The sequence below is a fragment of the Nilaparvata lugens genome, chromosome 5 (assembly GCF_014356525.2).
Source record: "Nilaparvata lugens isolate BPH chromosome 5, ASM1435652v1, whole genome shotgun sequence".
NCBI classification, from domain to species: Eukaryota; Metazoa; Arthropoda; class Insecta; order Hemiptera; family Delphacidae; genus Nilaparvata; species Nilaparvata lugens.
The window spans coordinates 17,010,350-17,030,541 of record NC_052508.1 but is presented as its reverse complement, the minus strand read 5'-3'; the positions used below and the strand labels follow the sequence as shown (position 1 = coordinate 17,030,541).

The window sequence follows — 20,192 nt, the reverse complement described above, 5'->3', positions numbered from 1 at the left end:
CACATATAATGTGAAAGAACAATCAACTATTCTGAACAAGATTCCTTAGGAATTTTAAAATTTAGTATAGGGGTGAGGGTGAATACTCGCAAAAATAGAAAACCAAAATTCAATATATTCATTGAAATACCTTTTCAAGGCCTTCCTTACCAAAAAAATAAATATTTTGGCTTATATTTTCATACAAGGGTTATGTTCTATCAGAATCACTCGTCAGATGCACTTAGTCTCAGTATTTCCTAATGGAGAGAGGACACTTCAAGAGTTAAACTTTTAAAAACTCATAACTTTAGATACAATGATAGGATCTTTTCGTACTACTGCTTATTCTTCTCAGCTCGTCAAGGCGGTTCAAAATCATGTATCATGAGTGGAATTTGATCACAAAATGGAAAACTCATTCTTGATTGTACTCTAACCCATTTTATTATACATGATAATGGCCAACTTCCATATTCAAAGCTGAATATCTAGTGAAACTCCTTGGATATGTTTTTTTGCGTATTTTATTATGATATTATCCTGATTACAGGCGGTAGAAACAGAGATAGAATGTCGTCGCCCTGCACTGTCCCTGTTGGAGCAATCGTACTCCCGACTGACAACTCAGAACTTTGTCGAGAACCTGACTGTGAACGTGCGTTCAGTTCTGCAGAGATGGTACGACCTGGCAAGCTGTAGCTCCGAACTACTCATCAAACTCAACGCTGCTTTGCAAAAGTAAGATGTTTAGAGAATTATTCGACTTAATATTTTTTGTATAGCAAAACTGACAAAATGATCCATTCTTTTAGTGTATCTCTGCCTAATATTGCTATCTGTCACTGTTAGTCTGGAAAGCGAATTATTGTAAATTTTTGTTATTCTTCATATTACAAGGTTGAAATACTTATCGTAGTACAGTATGTTCAAATCTGAGAATCCACAACATTGCAATTTACGAACTTAATCCATTATCCATTTAATTCGCATTTATTTTCAGAATATAACATGTTAAGAGATGTTATTGCTATAAGGAAAAGTACAATTGGTTATATTTGTCACGCCTCCAGAATAAGAGGTAGCCACATAACTCAGTTCCAAATAATTTTTGAAGAATGTAGATGCTGGAAATGGAGCTCATTATTGCGAAACTTGTAAGAGTATGAATATAAACAATTTCCGTCCGCCATAGTAACTCATCATTTTCCTCCAGGTTTTTTTATCAAGATGCCCTTTACGGGTTTAGAGTTTTACCTGATTCAAATTGGCATGTTCCTTACCTTCATAATCTTCTGACTCTAAAAAAATGAAGAATGTATTTGATTTGATTTAATCTTTTTTTGTGTGTATGAAATTTAAATCCATCCAGATTTTATTCAATAAAATTACATAACAAACTCAAATACACAACATTCCAATTCAAAAACATTGATAGGCATATCACCGTAAACAAATCATTAAGAAAATGATAATGTACCATCAAACTATTGAAGGATAAAATTATTCAACTTACAGTAACGAAATGTCTGTGTTGAGAAGTTTCCCGTGATGGAATTTTCGCTCGCTTTACAGGGGAAAGAATAATATTTTCAATACGCTTAAGATTAATAGAAAAGTGCTCGAATATATTTGTATCAAGGCCTTTTAACCTGATTATGTGATAATAATATTATTAGTAATTTTTTCTCAATTCGTGTTACCAATTCTTGAGTTCAAATTATAAGTATGAAAATTTATAAATAAAATTATTTGTTTTCCAGATGGAGAGAATTCGCCAACGCTCACGGTCGTGCTGTGTTAGCTCTGACTCAGGCTGATGTGAGATTGACTGAAGTGCAGTACTTGGACTCGCCTGAATGCAGTCAAGACGAGGCGCAGAGGCATAAAATGAAACAAATACAGGTACTGTATTTATATTTATGTGATAATATTGGATAAACTGTGTTTCCACTAAAATAACTATAGATCGATCGGTAATTATAGTAGGTTTCTCATCTAAAAATAAAATATTAATTTGAAAAAATAATCTCCGGTTTAACATACTTCTATCACTTTCTGAGTAGTTGTGATGGTGTTATTGTGCTAGTTATCCATACTGAATAGAAAGACTGGATATTGTCAAACTACAGATTTATTAAAAATCGAGATACTGGCTACCATAGATTGATAATTGTGTAACAACCGAAACCGTAACAACCTAAATAAAGAGACTAGATACTGTGCTACCACAGATTTATTAAAAATCGAGATACCATTTACCATAGATTGATAATGGTTCAACAACCGAAACCATACTGACTAAAAAGACTAGATATAGTGCAACCACAGATTCATTAAAAATCGAGATACAGGGCTACCATAGATTTAATGGTGTAGCCTAACAACCGGGACCGGTATCTCGATTTTTAATAAATCTGTGGTTGGAAAACGTCTATTCTTTTTATTCAGTTCACTTTTATTACATTCAATCGCCTTACGATTGAAAAGTCTTCATATTTTCGTCATATCCGTTCATGGCTCTCCTTCATTGCTACCGTTAGATGACGCCATTTCACGGCAGTTAAATTTGATAGATGGATTTGTATCCAACTGTTAGACTTGTGATTGATATAAACGGTTTTATAATTTCTCAACAAGTATTATATTGCAGTTATTCAACTCCGTTATCATAGTAGCATTATAGTGTTCTAAGCTGGATTCGTTCACAACAGTGACAGTGAACAGTGAAAATATAATTCCTATAAGCTCTAATGGTATTATTCATACTCACTCGTCCGGGCTGAGTGTGAATACTCCAATTAGAACTTATGGGAATGATACTTTCACTGTTAACTGTCACTGTTATGTGCGAATCCAGCTTTATGCTTAGTTTTTTTGTTGTACCAACTTGTATTTTGTTGTTTTCCAGCTTTTGAGAGCAGACCTGCGCAGTCATGAGGAGTTGATGAAGTTGGCTGACATTTCGGGTGAAGAACTGCTGGAGACGTGTGTCTCTGCTGATGTGACCGAAATTCAGCTGATGATGCAAGAGTACCACAATATCTTTGGTGACCTCAAAACACGTCTGGAAGCGTTTGAGATCGAGTGTGAAAAAGAACTGAAGAAAAAACAGGTTAGTGTTCACAAAATTATCTATAATATATAATAATGAAGAAAAAAGTTGGCTTATAAACATACGGGATAGGAATCCACGAATGACGCATCATCATGTCTGGACAACTGTAGTGATTATCTTAAAATTTTTCATTTTGATTCTTTATTTACCGAGTATGGTTAAAGGCCTATTTTCAATTCTTCGATATTTTAGTAGGTCAAGTTTTCAGTTTGTCAAGTTTTCAATTTGACCCTTGCGGAGCTCAAATTACGGTACCTGCTAGTCAATGATAATTCATCCACATCTTCAAATTGATATACGTAGCCTTAGTTATGATTCATGAATAATCGCGAATAAATTATATTCAAATACTTGAATGATTCAAGAGTGGAACATTCATTTCTATTTGACTCATGTTTTCACAACTTTAGTCATTCATTTATTACATTGAGTACATAACACCCGAGGAAAAAACAACAAGCTTAAGCACAAAGCTGTTAGGTACTTTCCAATTCATACAACAACAATGTCTAAAGACATGGATTATATGAATGAGGTACATTTTGATAATTGAAGGATTAACACTACATAGCCTTAAAATGATACAATTGAATTTATTTCCACATAAAATTGCAAGTTTGCTCAAAATACTTCACAATAAAATGAAATAGGTACTTCAAAATGTGAAAATTTTGTGAAGTGTACAACAACAAGACTTAACCTATTTTGGACTATGTGTAACCTTATCTAAATTTGGGAGAGGAATAGCACAAGTTTACCCTATTTTTTCTTTCCCTATCATTTTAATGATGGGATTGTATTGTATGAATCAAAATACAATGAAATTATTAATAAAATAATAAATATAAAGAGAGATTAAATTACGTTTTTTTATCGTAGCAATATTGAGAAGTGAAATCTCATAAGTAGACTATGTGATGAATTCTATTACTGTTATTTTTCTTTTCAGGTTGTGAGCGAAGGAGTGCAAGTTGAAACGTTGAGATTCGAAACGGACTCTTCGGTTCAAGTGAATACTCTGCCGGTCACTGTATTGAGGCAAGACGCCTACCTGCACGAGTTGAGGGCCACCATTAGGGAGAGTCAGGACAACCTGGACAAACTGCAGAAGATGCAGCCTGTCGCTGGAAAATCTATGGTGAGTAGTCGGTTACTCGATTATCCGAATCGGATATTTTTCGGCTGAAAGTTGTTCCATTTGTTCCATTGATCATCATTCTGTCTCCATGTTGCATTTTAGAATCGTTCAAGTATTTCATGCAATCAATTCTATCAGTTGTCTCTCTTCAATCTGTGGCTCACATGATTCAAAACATACTGAAAAACGATGGAAGTTATGAGAAATATTAAGTTGTCGGTCTCGGCTGTCTAAAAGCAGTCGTTAAGTCATGTCAGAGGTCCTGAGATTTATCAGGTGTGACCTGAAAACTCTGAACCAGACCTGAGCCAGCCAGGTCACTCGCTATTACTATTATTATTATTACTATTTTGAGAAATATTTTATAATAGAATTAAAACTGTACTGTATATGTTAATTGAGTAAGGCTCTATTTACTAAATAGGCACATAACTGAATAAAGCTCAAGTTGTTAAGCACACCAATTAGAAAGCAAACTGACGGTGAACCAGGAGCTTCAGATTCTCCCAGAGCTTCTCTGCAATTCAAGTAACCGAAAAATATGAGTTTACTAAAACTTTGAAGATCGAGCTTGTTCAATTTAAGCTTTATAAATTTTTAAGATTGGAGCTGGATTTCCAAATAGCATAAAAAGTGAACTTGTTCGGTTCAGTGGAAATATTATTGCCCATGAGCTCCAATTGGACTATTCATGTTTGCTAGGCCGGGCTCAGTTGGAATGGTCCCATAAAAACTCATGGGAATTATGTTTGGGATATGCTCACTAATATTATGGAAACATATTGATTAGTGGTAATTTTAAAGTATTCTCCTGCAATATGGAACACAATATCCAACTATCCTCCTATGATATCCAACACATCAAGCTACTATTACACGAAAATTGGAATACATTGTTGTTTAAAAATCCTAATATTTGTTTATTAAACAGATAAGAGCAGTGAAATCGTGCCAATCGAGTGTGGAGCTTGCCAAACATCTGTGCCACCTTCTCCAAGAGCAGTGCAACCTGAGAGCAGACGACGCATGCGTCACTGAAGTCGACGAACTGTCCAACCGGTTGGATATTCTCCTGTCCAGGGTTCAAGAACAGGAACGCCAGAATCAAGAATCGAGGTTTGTATTAGTCACAATTTTCTTTTTGCAAATAATACAAGTAGTGTAATAGAAAATTATATATTTTGGTTTCTTCTTTAGTTATTGGTTTTAGTATTTTGGTTTCATCTTCAGGACAGTGGTGAGGCGTCCGGTCATCGTTTGATGCAGCGATGAGTAGAGGAATTTGACTAAAAATATTAAAATAATCTTAACTCTTAAATTTGTAGGCTTCAAAACCCGAAATTATGTTCAAAAACTCCAAAATTGAAAAAAAAACCGATAAGAATATGATGAGTATGACGCTCAATATGAATATGAAGCGCAGAAGGCTTGCGGATCACTCCAGTCCCCCTCCAGTCCTTGGCTACAGACCATTTGGATAATGCTTGAAATACATCGCAACCGGCTGCGATGTATTTAGGCTTCGCGCGTTCTCGGCTTGTGTCGGGAGTTTTCGGTAGCTGCGTTCTCCTCATCCCCACGAACCACAGTCTCTACACACACAGCTTTGACGGAAATTTTCGCATTTGAAATACTGTATTATTGTTTTAAAAGTTAGGTTATTCTTATTCGTGTGATTAAGTAATAGTTTTTTACAGTGTTTCATGTGCATGAATTAGCAAATGTGAAGTGTGAAACATGGAGGAAGTGGAAGATGAAAACAGTATTATTTATTTGAAAGAAATTCCAGTTGTAGTGAGAATTGGTAAGGGAAAGTTGGTAGTGAGGATACACTGAAAATTATACAAGAGGTGAAATTGGAGAGAATTATCAGTTCTCTGCCTTTTGTATGTGATTTCAGAGGAAAATTTCCAGGTACTCCAAAAGCTTCAAAAGTCAACAATTTGCTAGCATTTCTAATATTTTCTTGAAGAGGAACTTGTACCCACTTGAGTGGGGGGGCTGCGATGACCGGTGGAGTATTCCACGCCTCGCCACTGATTCAGGATGGGTTAAATGATGGGAAGTGATTAATGTATCACCTACATTATGGAAGATTAGCTATTACATCTCCTACGCTTCCTAAAACTAGATCTATCCTGAATTAGGCTTTCCACGTTATCTTAACATACAATATTATTACTTCAAATACTACTACACTAGAGCATCGATTATCCGGACATCGGTTATCCTGATGACCACTGGTCATGCCGACAACTGCTGAATAATAGACCTATAATAGAATTGAAAACCCAATTGATTTACACAACATGATGTGTATTTTAATTAGTTTGTGAATTCATATTATTATACAACACGTACTAGTAAATACTGTAGGCCTGAATGTAAAGTTGTAATTACGTCTACACTTTAGAGCTAAGGTAGAATTGAATGAAAATCGATTTTCCGGGCTATCAGTTATCCGGACATTGTCATGCAACAATTAGTTTGCTCTACTAGTATCTTACTTTTGAAGCTATTACTTCTTTGAAAGTTGTTTGAAGTTCTGGAATATCTATATTGATTACTTTTAAGCGAATACACATATATATATAATGTAACAAATTCTCAATATTAACTTTGATAAGACATTTCAACATAGTAATAATATAATTTCCATTGTATTGTATAAAACATGATTTCAACAGGTCTGGTCTTTCGTCAGGATACACGTTTTATTGTATACAGTTGAGTGGATTTTCATATATTTTGTTAGTTGGCACAGTATCTTAAAAATGTTGGCTGCATCCACAATAATTTTCAAAATTATGGAGTTATAAATGCACTGAGTAGTTGTTAGATTACTATTGTAAGCTTATCTTTGGAATGAGTTTTTGTTCTGATAAATTTAATTCCAATTTTGTGTTTTCTCTCTAATTCTTACAAATGCACAAAATTCACTGAGAAGCAATACTAGAGAAACCTGAAATACATGTATGAAGACATTTCACTACTACTACCTTTAGTCTGCGTGTATATGAAGAGAGCAAATTGATAGAAACTGGACCATGTCCATAAATTCCAATTCTTTTGTTAGTCGCACCATATATCTTCCAATCATTTTATGTGAAACTAGAGAAGTTGCTTCAGTTTCTGTCGTATGTACGCAGCCTAAATGTAAATGAACTCACTGAAATCATCTCATGAAGGTGGATTCCCACATATCGGTATTAGTATTATAAACTTTTTTCGTTATATTTTGAGAATATTATTCCCATAAGTTCTAATGAGACGGTTCATACTCGCTCGGCCGGGCTGATTGTGAATAGTCTCATTCGAACTCATGAGGATTATTTTATCACTGTATGGCAGACCTATACCGATACTGATATGTAGGAATCCAACTTGGGTTCCTACTTGATGTATAATTCAAACTATAGTATTCTTGCTCGCACATTCTCACACATTTTTTAGTTCCTGTTAATGCAATTATGCACCAAACTGTAAGTTCTTATCCTTGCTTCGGTTCCTACAAAATCACACGATGTAATCAATGTGTCTTGTAATACATAATATTGTTATTCAAAATACAGTTATTGCGATCCACATATCCACAATCATTCAAGTTTAAACTCAACATCCAATTGAAGATGATGCCTTGACCATCCGTCAGTCGCGCTGTTGTGAACTGTACACCAGTGTCCGTTTTTTTTCTGCACAAAACTATTGAATGCGGTGGTGTCTGTGAATGAGTCACCTATGCATTCCAAAACTTTCTCCCCATCACTCCACGGAGTTACAGTATCAACCGAGCAATGGTTAAGTCTTTAGGTGCCATTTAGTCGCGACAGTGCATAATTATAATAGGGAAAGACTGTTTACAGGGACTGTAAACGAACTAATATTGAACACAGAATTTTAATGGTTTTGCTTGGTGTACCTTTTTGGGCTTCGAAATGGTAATTATCCAAATGTTTATAGGCGTAAAATAATCCAATAAGATGGAAATAGTAATTATACAATTAATTAATATGTTTTGACAGTAAACAGAGTACATAACACTTGGAAAATTGGATGTTATAAAAATTACAACATGCGACTGCTCGTGTGATTGACTAGGGCGCGACTACCGGAAGGTTATAAAAGCATTGAAACCCTGAGTTTTGTGATAATTAAACATTACCAGTAGGAAATACAACATATTGTGTTTCCTTCATCATTGAAAAATTCTACATCTCTTTATACAGTGCTCAATCCACAATCATTCATACTGATAATATTTATGAAAAAATAGAATTGAAACTTCAATTATTATCCATAGAAATAACTATAGTACTCTTTTTAAACTTTTTTACATAAACCCTACTACTAGTTTCAGCACTCATGTCATTTTTGTGCTGAAACTAATAGTGTTTATGCAAAAAAGTTCAAAAATGGTTGTACAGTAGTTACTTCTATTATAATTGTACAACTCAAGTAGCCCTGTTAAAATACATTATTGGACAATGGAAACTATTAAAAAATGCTACTGTTATATAAGAAAATACAATATAAATTACCAATTTTTTTGTCGAAATTTGCAGCAACAGCGCGCGACTGACCTGCCCCCTGTGTTCACACCGCAACTGGCAGCAGCTGGAGAACGACATCTGGCGACTGGAGCAGTGGCTGCAGCACTCGGAGGCCACTCAGTCGCTCTACCCAGCCACACCTCCCACCAACATTGAACAACTCGAAGACACCGTGCAAGATCTATGGGTAATCCATTCTTCATTAATTATTATAAATCACCAATCATAAGATATTCGAATTTAATATATGATAGTAATATGAGGGCGAGCCCACTTGAGCGTTTCTTGAAGTCTACAGATGGAAATAAATTGGAAATTGCATTTATTCACATGCTAATTAATGAATAATCATTATTAAACGAAAATCCCTATTAAATGCTGTAAATCACCCCGAAGACTTCTGTTACTACAAATATTGACAACAGGGTGAACAGCTAGATGGAAATTCGCTCGATGAGCGCTACTATACAAAAATTATTTGTCAGCACGGAATCAAACCTGGCACCTCCTAATTGCCGGTCAGGAATGATTACCCTATCAGGAATGAATTGGGATTAATAAAATAATATAATATATTCGTTTAATAATAATTGTTTCTTGAAGTGTTTTTCAGACAAGTCAGCAGGGCAGGTAGATCTCTGACTGGCTGATTGGGTTGATGTATCGAGAGGAAACTCTATGGACAGGAAGCTCTCTCGATTCAGCCAGTCGGACAGCTTGACTCTTCTGAAAAATGCTTGTGTGGCCTCGCCCTAATCTACCAATAAATTTATTCCTACACTCTCTTTGATTGTCATACTGAAAGTAATCTAGGATTTTATATTAATCAACAAAGAATTCAATTTGCAACGAAACTTTTTTGGGAATGCCTTACTTTCATTTTCTTCCTTTTATATAATTTTTTCTTCTCTTAATCGTTACCTCACCTTTAAATTTAATTTATCCTGTTGAGATTTATTTTAAAAAATAGAAGAGTTCAATTTATATTGTATGGATATTAATTTGAAGATTTGAGATCACAGAGTGAATTCTAACTTGTACTCCATTGATTGAAAAACTTGTAAATTCTGAAATAGTTTTTTTTATGTTGAAACCTGCCTTTTATAAACGATTTAAATAAAATTTAGATAAGCTGCTTTGTTGAACCACTCAGAAGTATTCCAGTAACTGATTTAATGATTGTGATTTGCAGTTAGGTCCTCATCACACTTTAATAATATTATATTTCAATGATGAGGCTCATTTCATATTCATAAACAATTTAGAAATAAGTATACGTATAATCTCATTCTAATTGGAGATTTTATTGTGCAGGAGATGCTCCTGAATCTAGACAGCCACAAGAGTCTGGTGGTGTCACTGAACATAGTGGGGAAACACCTGGCAGAACACACAGAGGACGAAGTGAAGGCCAGCGAGCTGAGAGAGAGGCTGGCGAGGATCAACCATCGCTGGGATATGGTGTGCGCCGAGTCGTCCAGGTGGCAGAATATGCTGCAGACTGCACTCATGGAGGTAACTAACACTTTTCATACTTTACAACATCCATTTCTGCTATCTGTATCATCCTACTTCGAAGTTTTTTATTCTATCTCATTTGATTTAATAATTTTTTTAACATTCGTTCGTAACTTTGAACTAAAAATACTTCTGAAGGTTTTAGGGTAACCGTCCACTGGAACCGTATTTAACAGATCCGTTCGGCCGTTGGATCGGTCGATTCTCCCGGCCGTCAACTCGGCCGAATACGGTCGTCCATTGGAACCGTCTTCGTCAATCCATATCGAAGACTGTGGAACAATTGTGGGTTAGGAACACTAGTTGTTGACTCAGCTCGACTAGTTAGTTCGGCCGGATAGAGCCGGAAAATCCCATTCAATTCGGATCAAAAAAATGATCGTCCGGAGACGGCCGTGCACGACCGTATGAACCTGTTGCAATGGACGAGCATCTATTCCTCTTTTTTGGGGGGATCGTTGGCTCGGTAGTTTTCGGCTGATGCTAGTTCGGACGAAAACGGTTCTAGTGGACGGCCCACCTTAAAATTGTTTCTTCAAAAGTGTTTAAATTAATAGTGGAAAATTATAGATTTACAATACTGCAATTTTATTTATTTTTTTTAATGCTCTTCATTGAATGATTGCTTCTCTATCCCATTAATATCTTTCCATGGTCATTAATAAATTTATTATTTTTTTCAGAACGAGGAGTTCCACGAGACAATAATGAATCTTGTAGCTTGGTTGGAAAAAACTGAAAACTCAATTCGTATGACAGAGCCAGTTGATTTGGCTGAGGATAGACAGATTATTCAAGCAAAGTACAACAAGTTCAAAGTGAGTAACCTCTTCTTCATTGTATTATTGATACTATGATAGTAATAATATTATTGTAATGTGAGAGACTAATATGATATTGGTGGGTGTTACCAACTGAGATAAATTATATTATTTGATATATCTATTCCAAATAATATATAATAATTATTGTGATCTTATCTATCGTCAACATCATCTTCACTGTAGAGATCCAGGTGGCATTCTATCCAAATGACTGCACCAGTTCCGTCTATTTTGTATAATTCTCTCATGCAGAGGATCAACCGATAAAACCTGCCTTATATCAGTATTTCTGATTCTGTCAACTCTAGTGCAGCCAAATACACATCTCAGAAACCTCATCTCTGCAGCTTGAATTCGACTGTCCGTTCTCCGTGTGTGAATCCAATTCACACTTCCATATAGGATAGTCGGAACTGCAATAGTATTATACAACTTTAGTCTCGTTTCTTGTCGTGTTTTATTTTTGAGGTTTCTATGTATAGTGCCACATATTTTCTGGAACTTCGAACTTTTATTGTACACATCAATATCTCGTTTCTTGTCGTGTTTTATTTTTGAGGTTTCTATGTATGGTGCCACATATTTTCTGGAACTTCGAAATTTTATTGTACACATCAATATCTATATCATAATATGTTACATCATTACCAAGATAGTTGAAATTTGTAACTTGTTCTTATCTATCGTATCATAAAAATTCAATATGAAGATTGTAATCTGATTGCATCTCTTGTTTCCTCGGCTAGGATTTGCATCGAGATCTGGAAAGATGCGAGCCGAAGGTGATGTCGCTGCAGGAGACGGCCAATCACGTGCTGCGCAACACCGGTCCCCAAGATGGCGGCCAAGACGTGTGTGCCAACCTCACCAACCTGCGTCTGAAGCTGCACTCTCTGATCCGGCTGACCGGCGTCTATGTGCTGAAACTGGGCGCCACCCTCGGCCATCAGCCTTCCGAGCTCGTCACCATTGTCTCCCGGAACATACCGCTGAACAGTCTCGCTAGTGAAGTAAGTTGTCGCCCGCCCGCCGCTCAAATAAGTGCATGACTAGGGGTTAGCTTCAATCGCTGCTTCATGTCCTTTCTATTACAAAGTATTACTCATATTTTCATCTCTTGAGAAAAATTGTTAGTTCAATCAATCTATAAAGCCTCTATTGTCATAGAACACAAAGTGTTATAACAAACGTCAAAGAAACAAATGAAATAAAAACAGTCAGAGGAATTAATGTTCAAGTTTTATTAAAGAGAAGTTCAATTTAAATAGTATAATTTTTCATTTAATTTTCAGCATTGTCAGTTCTTTACATTGGTTCAAATGTAACATTGGTTCAAATGTAAAGAACTGACAATGCTAAAAATTAAATGAAAAATTATACTGTTTAAATTGAACTTCTCTTTAATAAAACTTGAACATTAATTACTAATCGTATAACAAGATAAACAGAATTGGCAAATATTAGCATTTGATGCTGTGCAAAGGCTAAAAATAAACTCTCTACTGGTGATATTTTTCAAAGTTTTTCTATGTTTATATCATCAAGCTATCATAATGAAAAAGTTTTCTCATGAAAACATTTTTTCCAATAATTACTTTTCGAGATATGAGCGCCTACAGATTAACGTTTTGGGACAGAACATTTTACACTTGGTAAGAGATAAATCCATGAGATTTAGAGGATAAATTATTGATGGTATTGTTGATTGAATAAAACAAAAATTTTCTGAAAATATCAACTTTTGAGAAAGTTATTCAATTTATTAAAGATGGCCAAAAATAACTTTTGGTTGAGTTAGGTATTTTTGGTACATTGAATAACTTTGTCAAAAATTGATATTTAAAAATTTTTGTTTTATTCAATAATCAATACCATGAAGAATTTATCTCTGGATCTCATGGATTTATCCCTTACCAAATTTGAAATGTTCTGTCCCAAAGATGTAATCTTTAGGCGCTCATATCTCAAAAAGTAATGATCGAAAAAACAATGTTTCCCTAAAAAAACTTTTTAATTTTGATAACTTGATAATATACAAATCGAAAAACTTTGAAAAATATCACCGTTTATTTTTAGCCTTTGCACAGCCTTAATAAATAGTAACTAAGTAATAGTCAAAGTAATTAAGCATAAGTCACAACAAATCTCTTGAACAAAAGGAGTCTAGAGCTATTCAAAACATTCTCTGACAGAATAAAGGCAATTTTCGATAAGTCTTTTATGTATATTATGATATACTCTATACTGTATATACCATATACAGTCTTACTTCAGGGGCGAGCTGGATTATATTTCAATAAGATATCTATACTACTTTCTAAATTCGATATATGTTTGATCTCCATTTTATTAAAGACAAGATTTTTCTATTTATTCAAGAAGCTAAACATAAACTTCCAAGTAGAAACACTTTGAATGAAAAAGACTAAGAAATTGTCAAAAAACCACTGATTTATTGATAATTGGAAAAATCGGTTTCGGTTATTACACCATTGTCAATCTCTGATAAACTAAAACTCAATTTCTTAGTTTTTTTTATTCAATATGAATAATTACCACAATATCAACTTCTCAACTACACAAAATAGAAACACTTTCTTCTCAGCAGTGACGACTTTAGACCTGTTGATGGTTATCTCCAGACTCTGAATACTGTTTTCAATTCTAAGTTCAAATCAATAGTGGAAAAATGGATTTACAACACAATTTTAGGACTGCTTTAATAATTGGAAAAGGGAACCGTTTTTTGCTTATGTCTTTCCAATTAATGAAAAAATAGCTCCCATCTACTTGATTCAATACTCAATGAAATCTGAAGAATTATTATTTTATAGAAGAATGTAATTATTTTCATTTATATATTCTCTGAAGAAATGACTCAAGAACATATTTAGTAATAAGGAGGAAACTGTTCTTTGTTATTTGTTTACAATAGTCCCAATAAGGATTTTGTATCAATTTTTTTTTAAGAATGCTTGTGATAAATTCAAGCTATGCATATTGAAGGTAATTGAGCTGGAAATGTGGGAAAACAGGAGATGTTTCTCATCAGTATTGAAGCATTTAATTTGGGAAAGAATACTTTTTTATCAATGAAACTCACCTGAAAGGTCCATATTTATTTAAAAATCTAGCAAGTTTGAAGATAATTTCAAAAGAAACATTTTTTATTTTCAATGAAAGTGTTGTTTTGAGGTAGTAGACTAGTTTTTTTCAACCGCTACGTGACTCAAACTAGATTTTCTTGTTGGATGTACAACACAAATTGCATATATTATTTGTGAAGGACAGGACACTAATCAAATGTATCTTGTGGGTCAAATGAAGGATCATGTTCATGCTAAAAAGTGATGCTTATCAACTAGTATGCTATCAAATACTTGATTACTCTTCAATTGATGTCAGATTATAAGAAAGTGATTTCAATATTATTGAAAATATTGAGGTGGTTATTATCTACAATACCATGTATGTTGAAGTTTTTAATCAATTCACTTGGTACCTGATGATATGATAAATGGTATCAAACTACATTAATAGAACTGTATTTATTCTTAGATCACTTTGCACCTTAGAGCGTAGTTAGTTTTTTTTTATTGTTTTGAAGTATTCTGATAATATATTTGCATAATCTTTACTTTGCCATATTATTTCTTTAATTTTCATTGTTCACTAAAATAGACAAGATATAGTTGACCCTATAAAGCAATTATATGTAATTTATTATAAACGATTCTTTCTATGAATTAACAATTCTATCTTTCTCTGTTTATTTGAACTATGATGCTTTCTTGATATCTTATGCATTTTAAGAAACATGGCAATTTTTTTACTGGATCCATTTCATTTACTCAATTGATATTTACAAAACTACGAGTAAATCGGAGTTCAACTAGCTCACAAAATATTCCAACACAGTCGTGCTGTGTATATATTACATACATATTTCCATATTTATGGACTTATATGTTCGTGATGAACAATTTAACACAAATATTTTTAAAGCCTTCCTGTGATTCTCACATTGAAATTTTAGAAATTTATAGAATATAAAAATCAATTGCCGTAACTTACCTGCATATTCTAGAGTACGGTACCTGCATATTCTAGTGTACGGAACCATACATAATTCACGTGCTGGCCCTAAAGGTGCGTACAGATACGCGCCTCCAACACGTTCCGCACTCGCTCCGCAATCGCTCCAATCATGAACGTTACGGGAGATGTTAGCTCTTCTCGCGTTCCACTCTTGCTCCCCGGTCGATCATCAATCGATCTGCTCGAGTGACGTTCGATTGCGGAGCAGAGCGAAAGTCTGTACGCACCTTTTCCAAGCACATGCTATTGAGTATAAATACTTACTTTGTTCATTACTTAAGTAATATCTGCAAATTCCATTTACCAGTAAAGATTATGCAAATACCATAAAGATTATAATTTACTTCACTTGTAGTCTAAATTGTTTGTGTGTGTGTGTTTGTGCAGCGTTATTTCACTTTAGTAATTTGTTTCTCTTTTTCTTTTTCTTTCTTCCTCGTCTATTTAGCTTTTGGACGAAGCAGCAGGTGGTGCTCCTCGCCTTGATCTGCAGACTGCAACGTAAATATTTTTTCTTTTCAATTTATTTTAATGTAGTAGTTTTTCTAGTATGACGTAGTTTACGTTAGCCCTCACTTTGCACCAACTCATTATAGTTATTCTTATTTTTAAATAATGTTACCATAATTCGTGACAATGTTCATCTTGGTGCAATAATCTACTATCAACATATCCACTTCAGTACTATAGTCAATTCATAAACAGTAGGAAAGTTCTTGATATGATTCATTTTCATACGAATGAAAATAATAATCTACTGTCAACATAGTAGTTTAGTAGGCTACATGCTACTTCAGTATTACATTTTATATGCTGTAGGGAAGTACTTGATATGATTCATTTTTAAGCGAGTAATCTACTATCAAGTCTAGTGCATTATTATGATTATGTAGTTGCTGTAAAAAGTAGCCTACTTACTATTACCTCAGAGTCAATCACTTGAAATCATCCACATCAATTGCATATTATTGTTTGTCTATCAGTATCGATTGATTCATACCAGTTCACTGTAGCCTACTTATTAATACACATGTTCGTTTTATCTCATAACAATCCATCAACTTTTCTTCAATATTGTAGGCTACTGTCACCGTTTTCATTCTAAATAGATTTTGGGTTGAGATAGGAATGTATTCATTCAGTTTATCTAGTGTAGGCTCATCATAATTGTAAAAATCATTTTATATTATAAAATCAATAGCGTAGTATAAATTGAAATCTTTCTTTGAATTTAGTGATAGCCTACCAACTATTAATTTCCTTCAAGTACCCTACAAAGACGTGAGTTGCTTGTAAGTCAGTTGTTAGAAATATGAATGTAAGTGATGTAGCTCAACGATGTATCAACTAATTATTCTCGTAAAGATCATATTTACATTATTAGAGGAGATAATATTTGACTGGACATTCGAACTAACTCGACAATACGATACTGACACCTGAATACTTCCTAACAGTTCACACAGAAGACAAACAAACAAACACTAGACAAACAATACGTGTTGCTTACTTGATACTAAATAGGCCACTATAGACTGAGTTCCGATATGAAACCAATTCTATGTTAATTAAACGAATTCCAAAGTTGTTTTTTGAAGTAGGTACCCTTGAACTTATATTATGTAAAGGTGCTTACAGATACGCGCCGCGAACATGAGCAATTCACTCTTAATCAGCTGACTATAACTGTATTTTTACAGAAACGGTAAGATACAGATATAAAAAGCTTGGCATCAGCTGATTAAAAGTGAATTGCTCATGTTCGCGGCGCGTAAATCTGTACGCACCTTAACATTGAATACAAGAGTAACTTCTGTACCGAGAGTATCCGATGAACTTATTACTTGGTTCCTTGAGATAGTCTACTGAATATTACTATATTCATATACCATATTCATAACCTATAATAGAATTAGAATAGTAAAAGTACTTACGTACTTCGCTACCTATTCATTTTTTCTATGATATTACCAATACGTTCGACTAAAATTAGTAGGTACCGTTATTCAAAAGATTATTAGCTTTCAGCAATTGAGTTAATATTTCAACAAACTTTTCCTTTTACTTATTCGTACTAATTACAGGCTTAGAGCTGAGATACACTAGGTGTTTTTACAGACGAGTTCGGCACGGCACGAAAGGACTAAAACTTGTCTAAAACAACCTAGTGTGTCTCGGCCCTTATCAATTATGCCGATCTTTGTTGACAGTTATATGAAACTGTCAATATGAAAATAAACTAAAATTGATCAAAACTCTAACAAAAGACCTGAGCCAGACACATTACAAAACCGTTATTATTATTACTGTCAATACGAAACTGGACACTTATAACAATAACACCATAAATATAAACAATACTTCAAAGTCACATAAGTTTGAGTTAATAATAGGTAAATGATAGTCAATAACGGGGACGCGACAGTCGAGGACTGCGACATTCGAGGACTGCGACATTTGAGGACTGATTTTCAGTCCTCTACGGTCGCAGTACTCAACTGTCGGGGCTGTGCAAAAATTAAAGAGTCCTCAACTGTCGCCTGTCGCTTCTGTGCTTTCAAAAGAGTCGGTGGCTTCTGTAGGTGGCCTCGTTTGACATCGACCCTGAATTATTACTGTCAATATACAACTTGACGACACTCTTGAAATTGACAAACTTGAACAGTTATGAGTCACTCAACAAATTAAATGACATTCAAAGTCTCTCAACAAATTACTGGTAATTGTAAGTGAATGATAGTTAATAATTATGTTGTTGGCCGTTTCACTAATGGACGTTTTCGTTGTGTTGAACAGGGACGAAGTTGACACAACCGTTCTGACAAGGAGCTACCGATTCCTGGGCCGCGTGCTGCGCGCGTCTCTGCCCATCCAGGCGCTGATGCTGCTGCTATTGGGCGTCGCGACGCTCGTGCCTGTCAGTGAGGACGACTACTCCTGTCTCCTCAGGAACAATTTCGCGCGAAGTCTGGAACCGATGCTGCGATATGACAATGGACCTCCGCCCGTCTAAACGACCAAGAAATCAACGATCAAGGATCGTTCACTAGTTAATCCTTGATTAACTGATTGATCAAGAACTTTCCTCAAGTCAATCAAGAACAACTAATGACACAATAACTGATCGATCAGGAACTGTTCACAAGTTAATCAAGAACTGATGACACAATAACTGATCGATCAGAAACCGTTCACAAGTTAATCAAGAACTGATGACACAATCACTGATCGATCAGGAACTGTTCACAATTTAATCAATATCTAATGACACAATAACTGATCGATCAGGAACTGTTCACAAGAACTGATGACACAATAACTGATCGATCAGGAACTGTTCACAAGAACTGATCGATGACAACAATCATTCATTGATAGAGAAAATAATTAATCTTTGTTAATAAGTCTTCATCGATGACAACAAAAATTCATTGTTGTAAACAACCTTTCATCGATGGAAACAACAATAATTGATTGATTACAACAATTGATGTTAACATTACTTCATCATTGACAACAAAAATTCATCAATGTAATCAAAAATACATCAATGACTACTTCTAAACAATTGACTGGCACTTTACCCAACCTAAATAATTGAGCTTGAAAGATGAGCTCCCTAAATCATAAAGATATTGATTGTTATGCAATGCATTATATATTACAGGGATAATTGACAAGAACTTACAAAGTTGCAAAACTTAAATTATGTTTAGAAAGTTACTAATCGGATTAAATAATCCGAAATAAAATAGTTACTAATTGGAAACATTGCAATACACATGTGAACTTTCTGAAATATTGAGATCAATTATTATCTTATAAGTGTAAGTAAATTTGAAAACATCATATTGTTAACTTTGTGCTGTTAACATGGATAAATATTTATCAGTCGACATCCATCTAACAACCTTATTTATAATATTTAATGAGAGTATCTTACGCTGAAATGTACCAAGCATGTATAAAATACCTGATTTAAACATGTAAAGGAGATGAGATTGAAACAAATATTGTTATCAAAATTCACCGATCATTACTGTTGTGAATATTCAGAATCATGATGAATTTATCTCATGTATCATTGCTGTAGCTTGAAGATGCGTTTGAAGCAAATTATTGAACTGTAATTTTGATCTTCAATTATTGTAAATATCCAGAAAATCCAAACGAAGGATCGAAGGATAATAATCATCACGTTAAAAAGACGATGTTCAGCTCTTCCTAAATCCTAATATTATGTCAATTCCTACAATTGTAGTTACTTAGGCAAATATTGCTAGTGATTCATCTTCCAGCGATGAAGCTATACTTTGGAACAGATTGTGAGTCGCAAGAATGAAATTTTTCCATTTAATGGTTGTGATTGGGTTGAGAATTGCCTGGGTCTAGTTATTCATTTCTTGGATGGTTATTGGAAAAGAAAATATTACTGCAGTTATTTTTATCTGTTTTTATTGTAAATTTAGATTCTTTGCTCCGTCCTTTTAATAATTGTTTTACGGTGTGGGTGAATTAATTTAAGACCATTTTACAGTCGTTGGGATCTGACTAATTTATGAATTTATTTTGTCAATAAAACTTTTATTCTTCCATTAATTCATTGTACAGTATTTTATTGTTTTAAATTATATTTCGGCCCAGTGATAACGGATATGAGCTTATAAAGTTACTAAATGAATAAAGTAAGATGTTGAAGATATTACAATGCAGCCAGTCCATGCCAGCATGGTCCGGCCTGCTGTAAATAAGCTAGTTCAAGTTGTATAATTAAGTCTACCAATAGTTTTCTACATTTTCTATAATGTTTAATATATATTTTTGTTACCAAATTTTGTATTATTGATCATGCGCTTTCTTCAAAAATTTCAACTGTATGGTTGAATTCTGGTGGCTACTTAAATTATTTGTATGCGATCTTAATGTGTGAATGTTAAACATAAATGTTACTGTTCATGTATAGGAGT

The 20,192-nt window shown here is 34.2% G+C and overlaps 1 protein-coding gene across 1 annotated transcript in view; it reads left to right on the top strand.

The window, feature by feature from the left end:
- LOC111053104 (nesprin-1) overlaps window positions 1-19,973 on the top strand; it is a 47,828-nt gene extending 27,855 nt beyond the window's left edge. Inside the window, exons 13-23 of the mRNA XM_039429394.1 lie at window positions 533-720; window positions 1,743-1,884; window positions 2,891-3,094; window positions 4,047-4,235; window positions 5,167-5,351; window positions 8,798-8,972; window positions 10,100-10,300; window positions 10,987-11,121; window positions 11,874-12,137; window positions 15,674-15,726; window positions 18,022-19,973. Coding sequence (XP_039285328.1) covers window positions 533-720; window positions 1,743-1,884; window positions 2,891-3,094; window positions 4,047-4,235; window positions 5,167-5,351; window positions 8,798-8,972; window positions 10,100-10,300; window positions 10,987-11,121; window positions 11,874-12,137; window positions 15,674-15,726; window positions 18,022-18,238 — 1,953 coding nt within the window. The 3' untranslated portion in view covers window positions 18,239-19,973. The remainder of the gene's footprint in view (window positions 1-532; window positions 721-1,742; window positions 1,885-2,890; window positions 3,095-4,046; window positions 4,236-5,166; window positions 5,352-8,797; window positions 8,973-10,099; window positions 10,301-10,986; window positions 11,122-11,873; window positions 12,138-15,673; window positions 15,727-18,021) is intronic.
- Window positions 19,974-20,192: the final 219 nt, after the last annotated feature.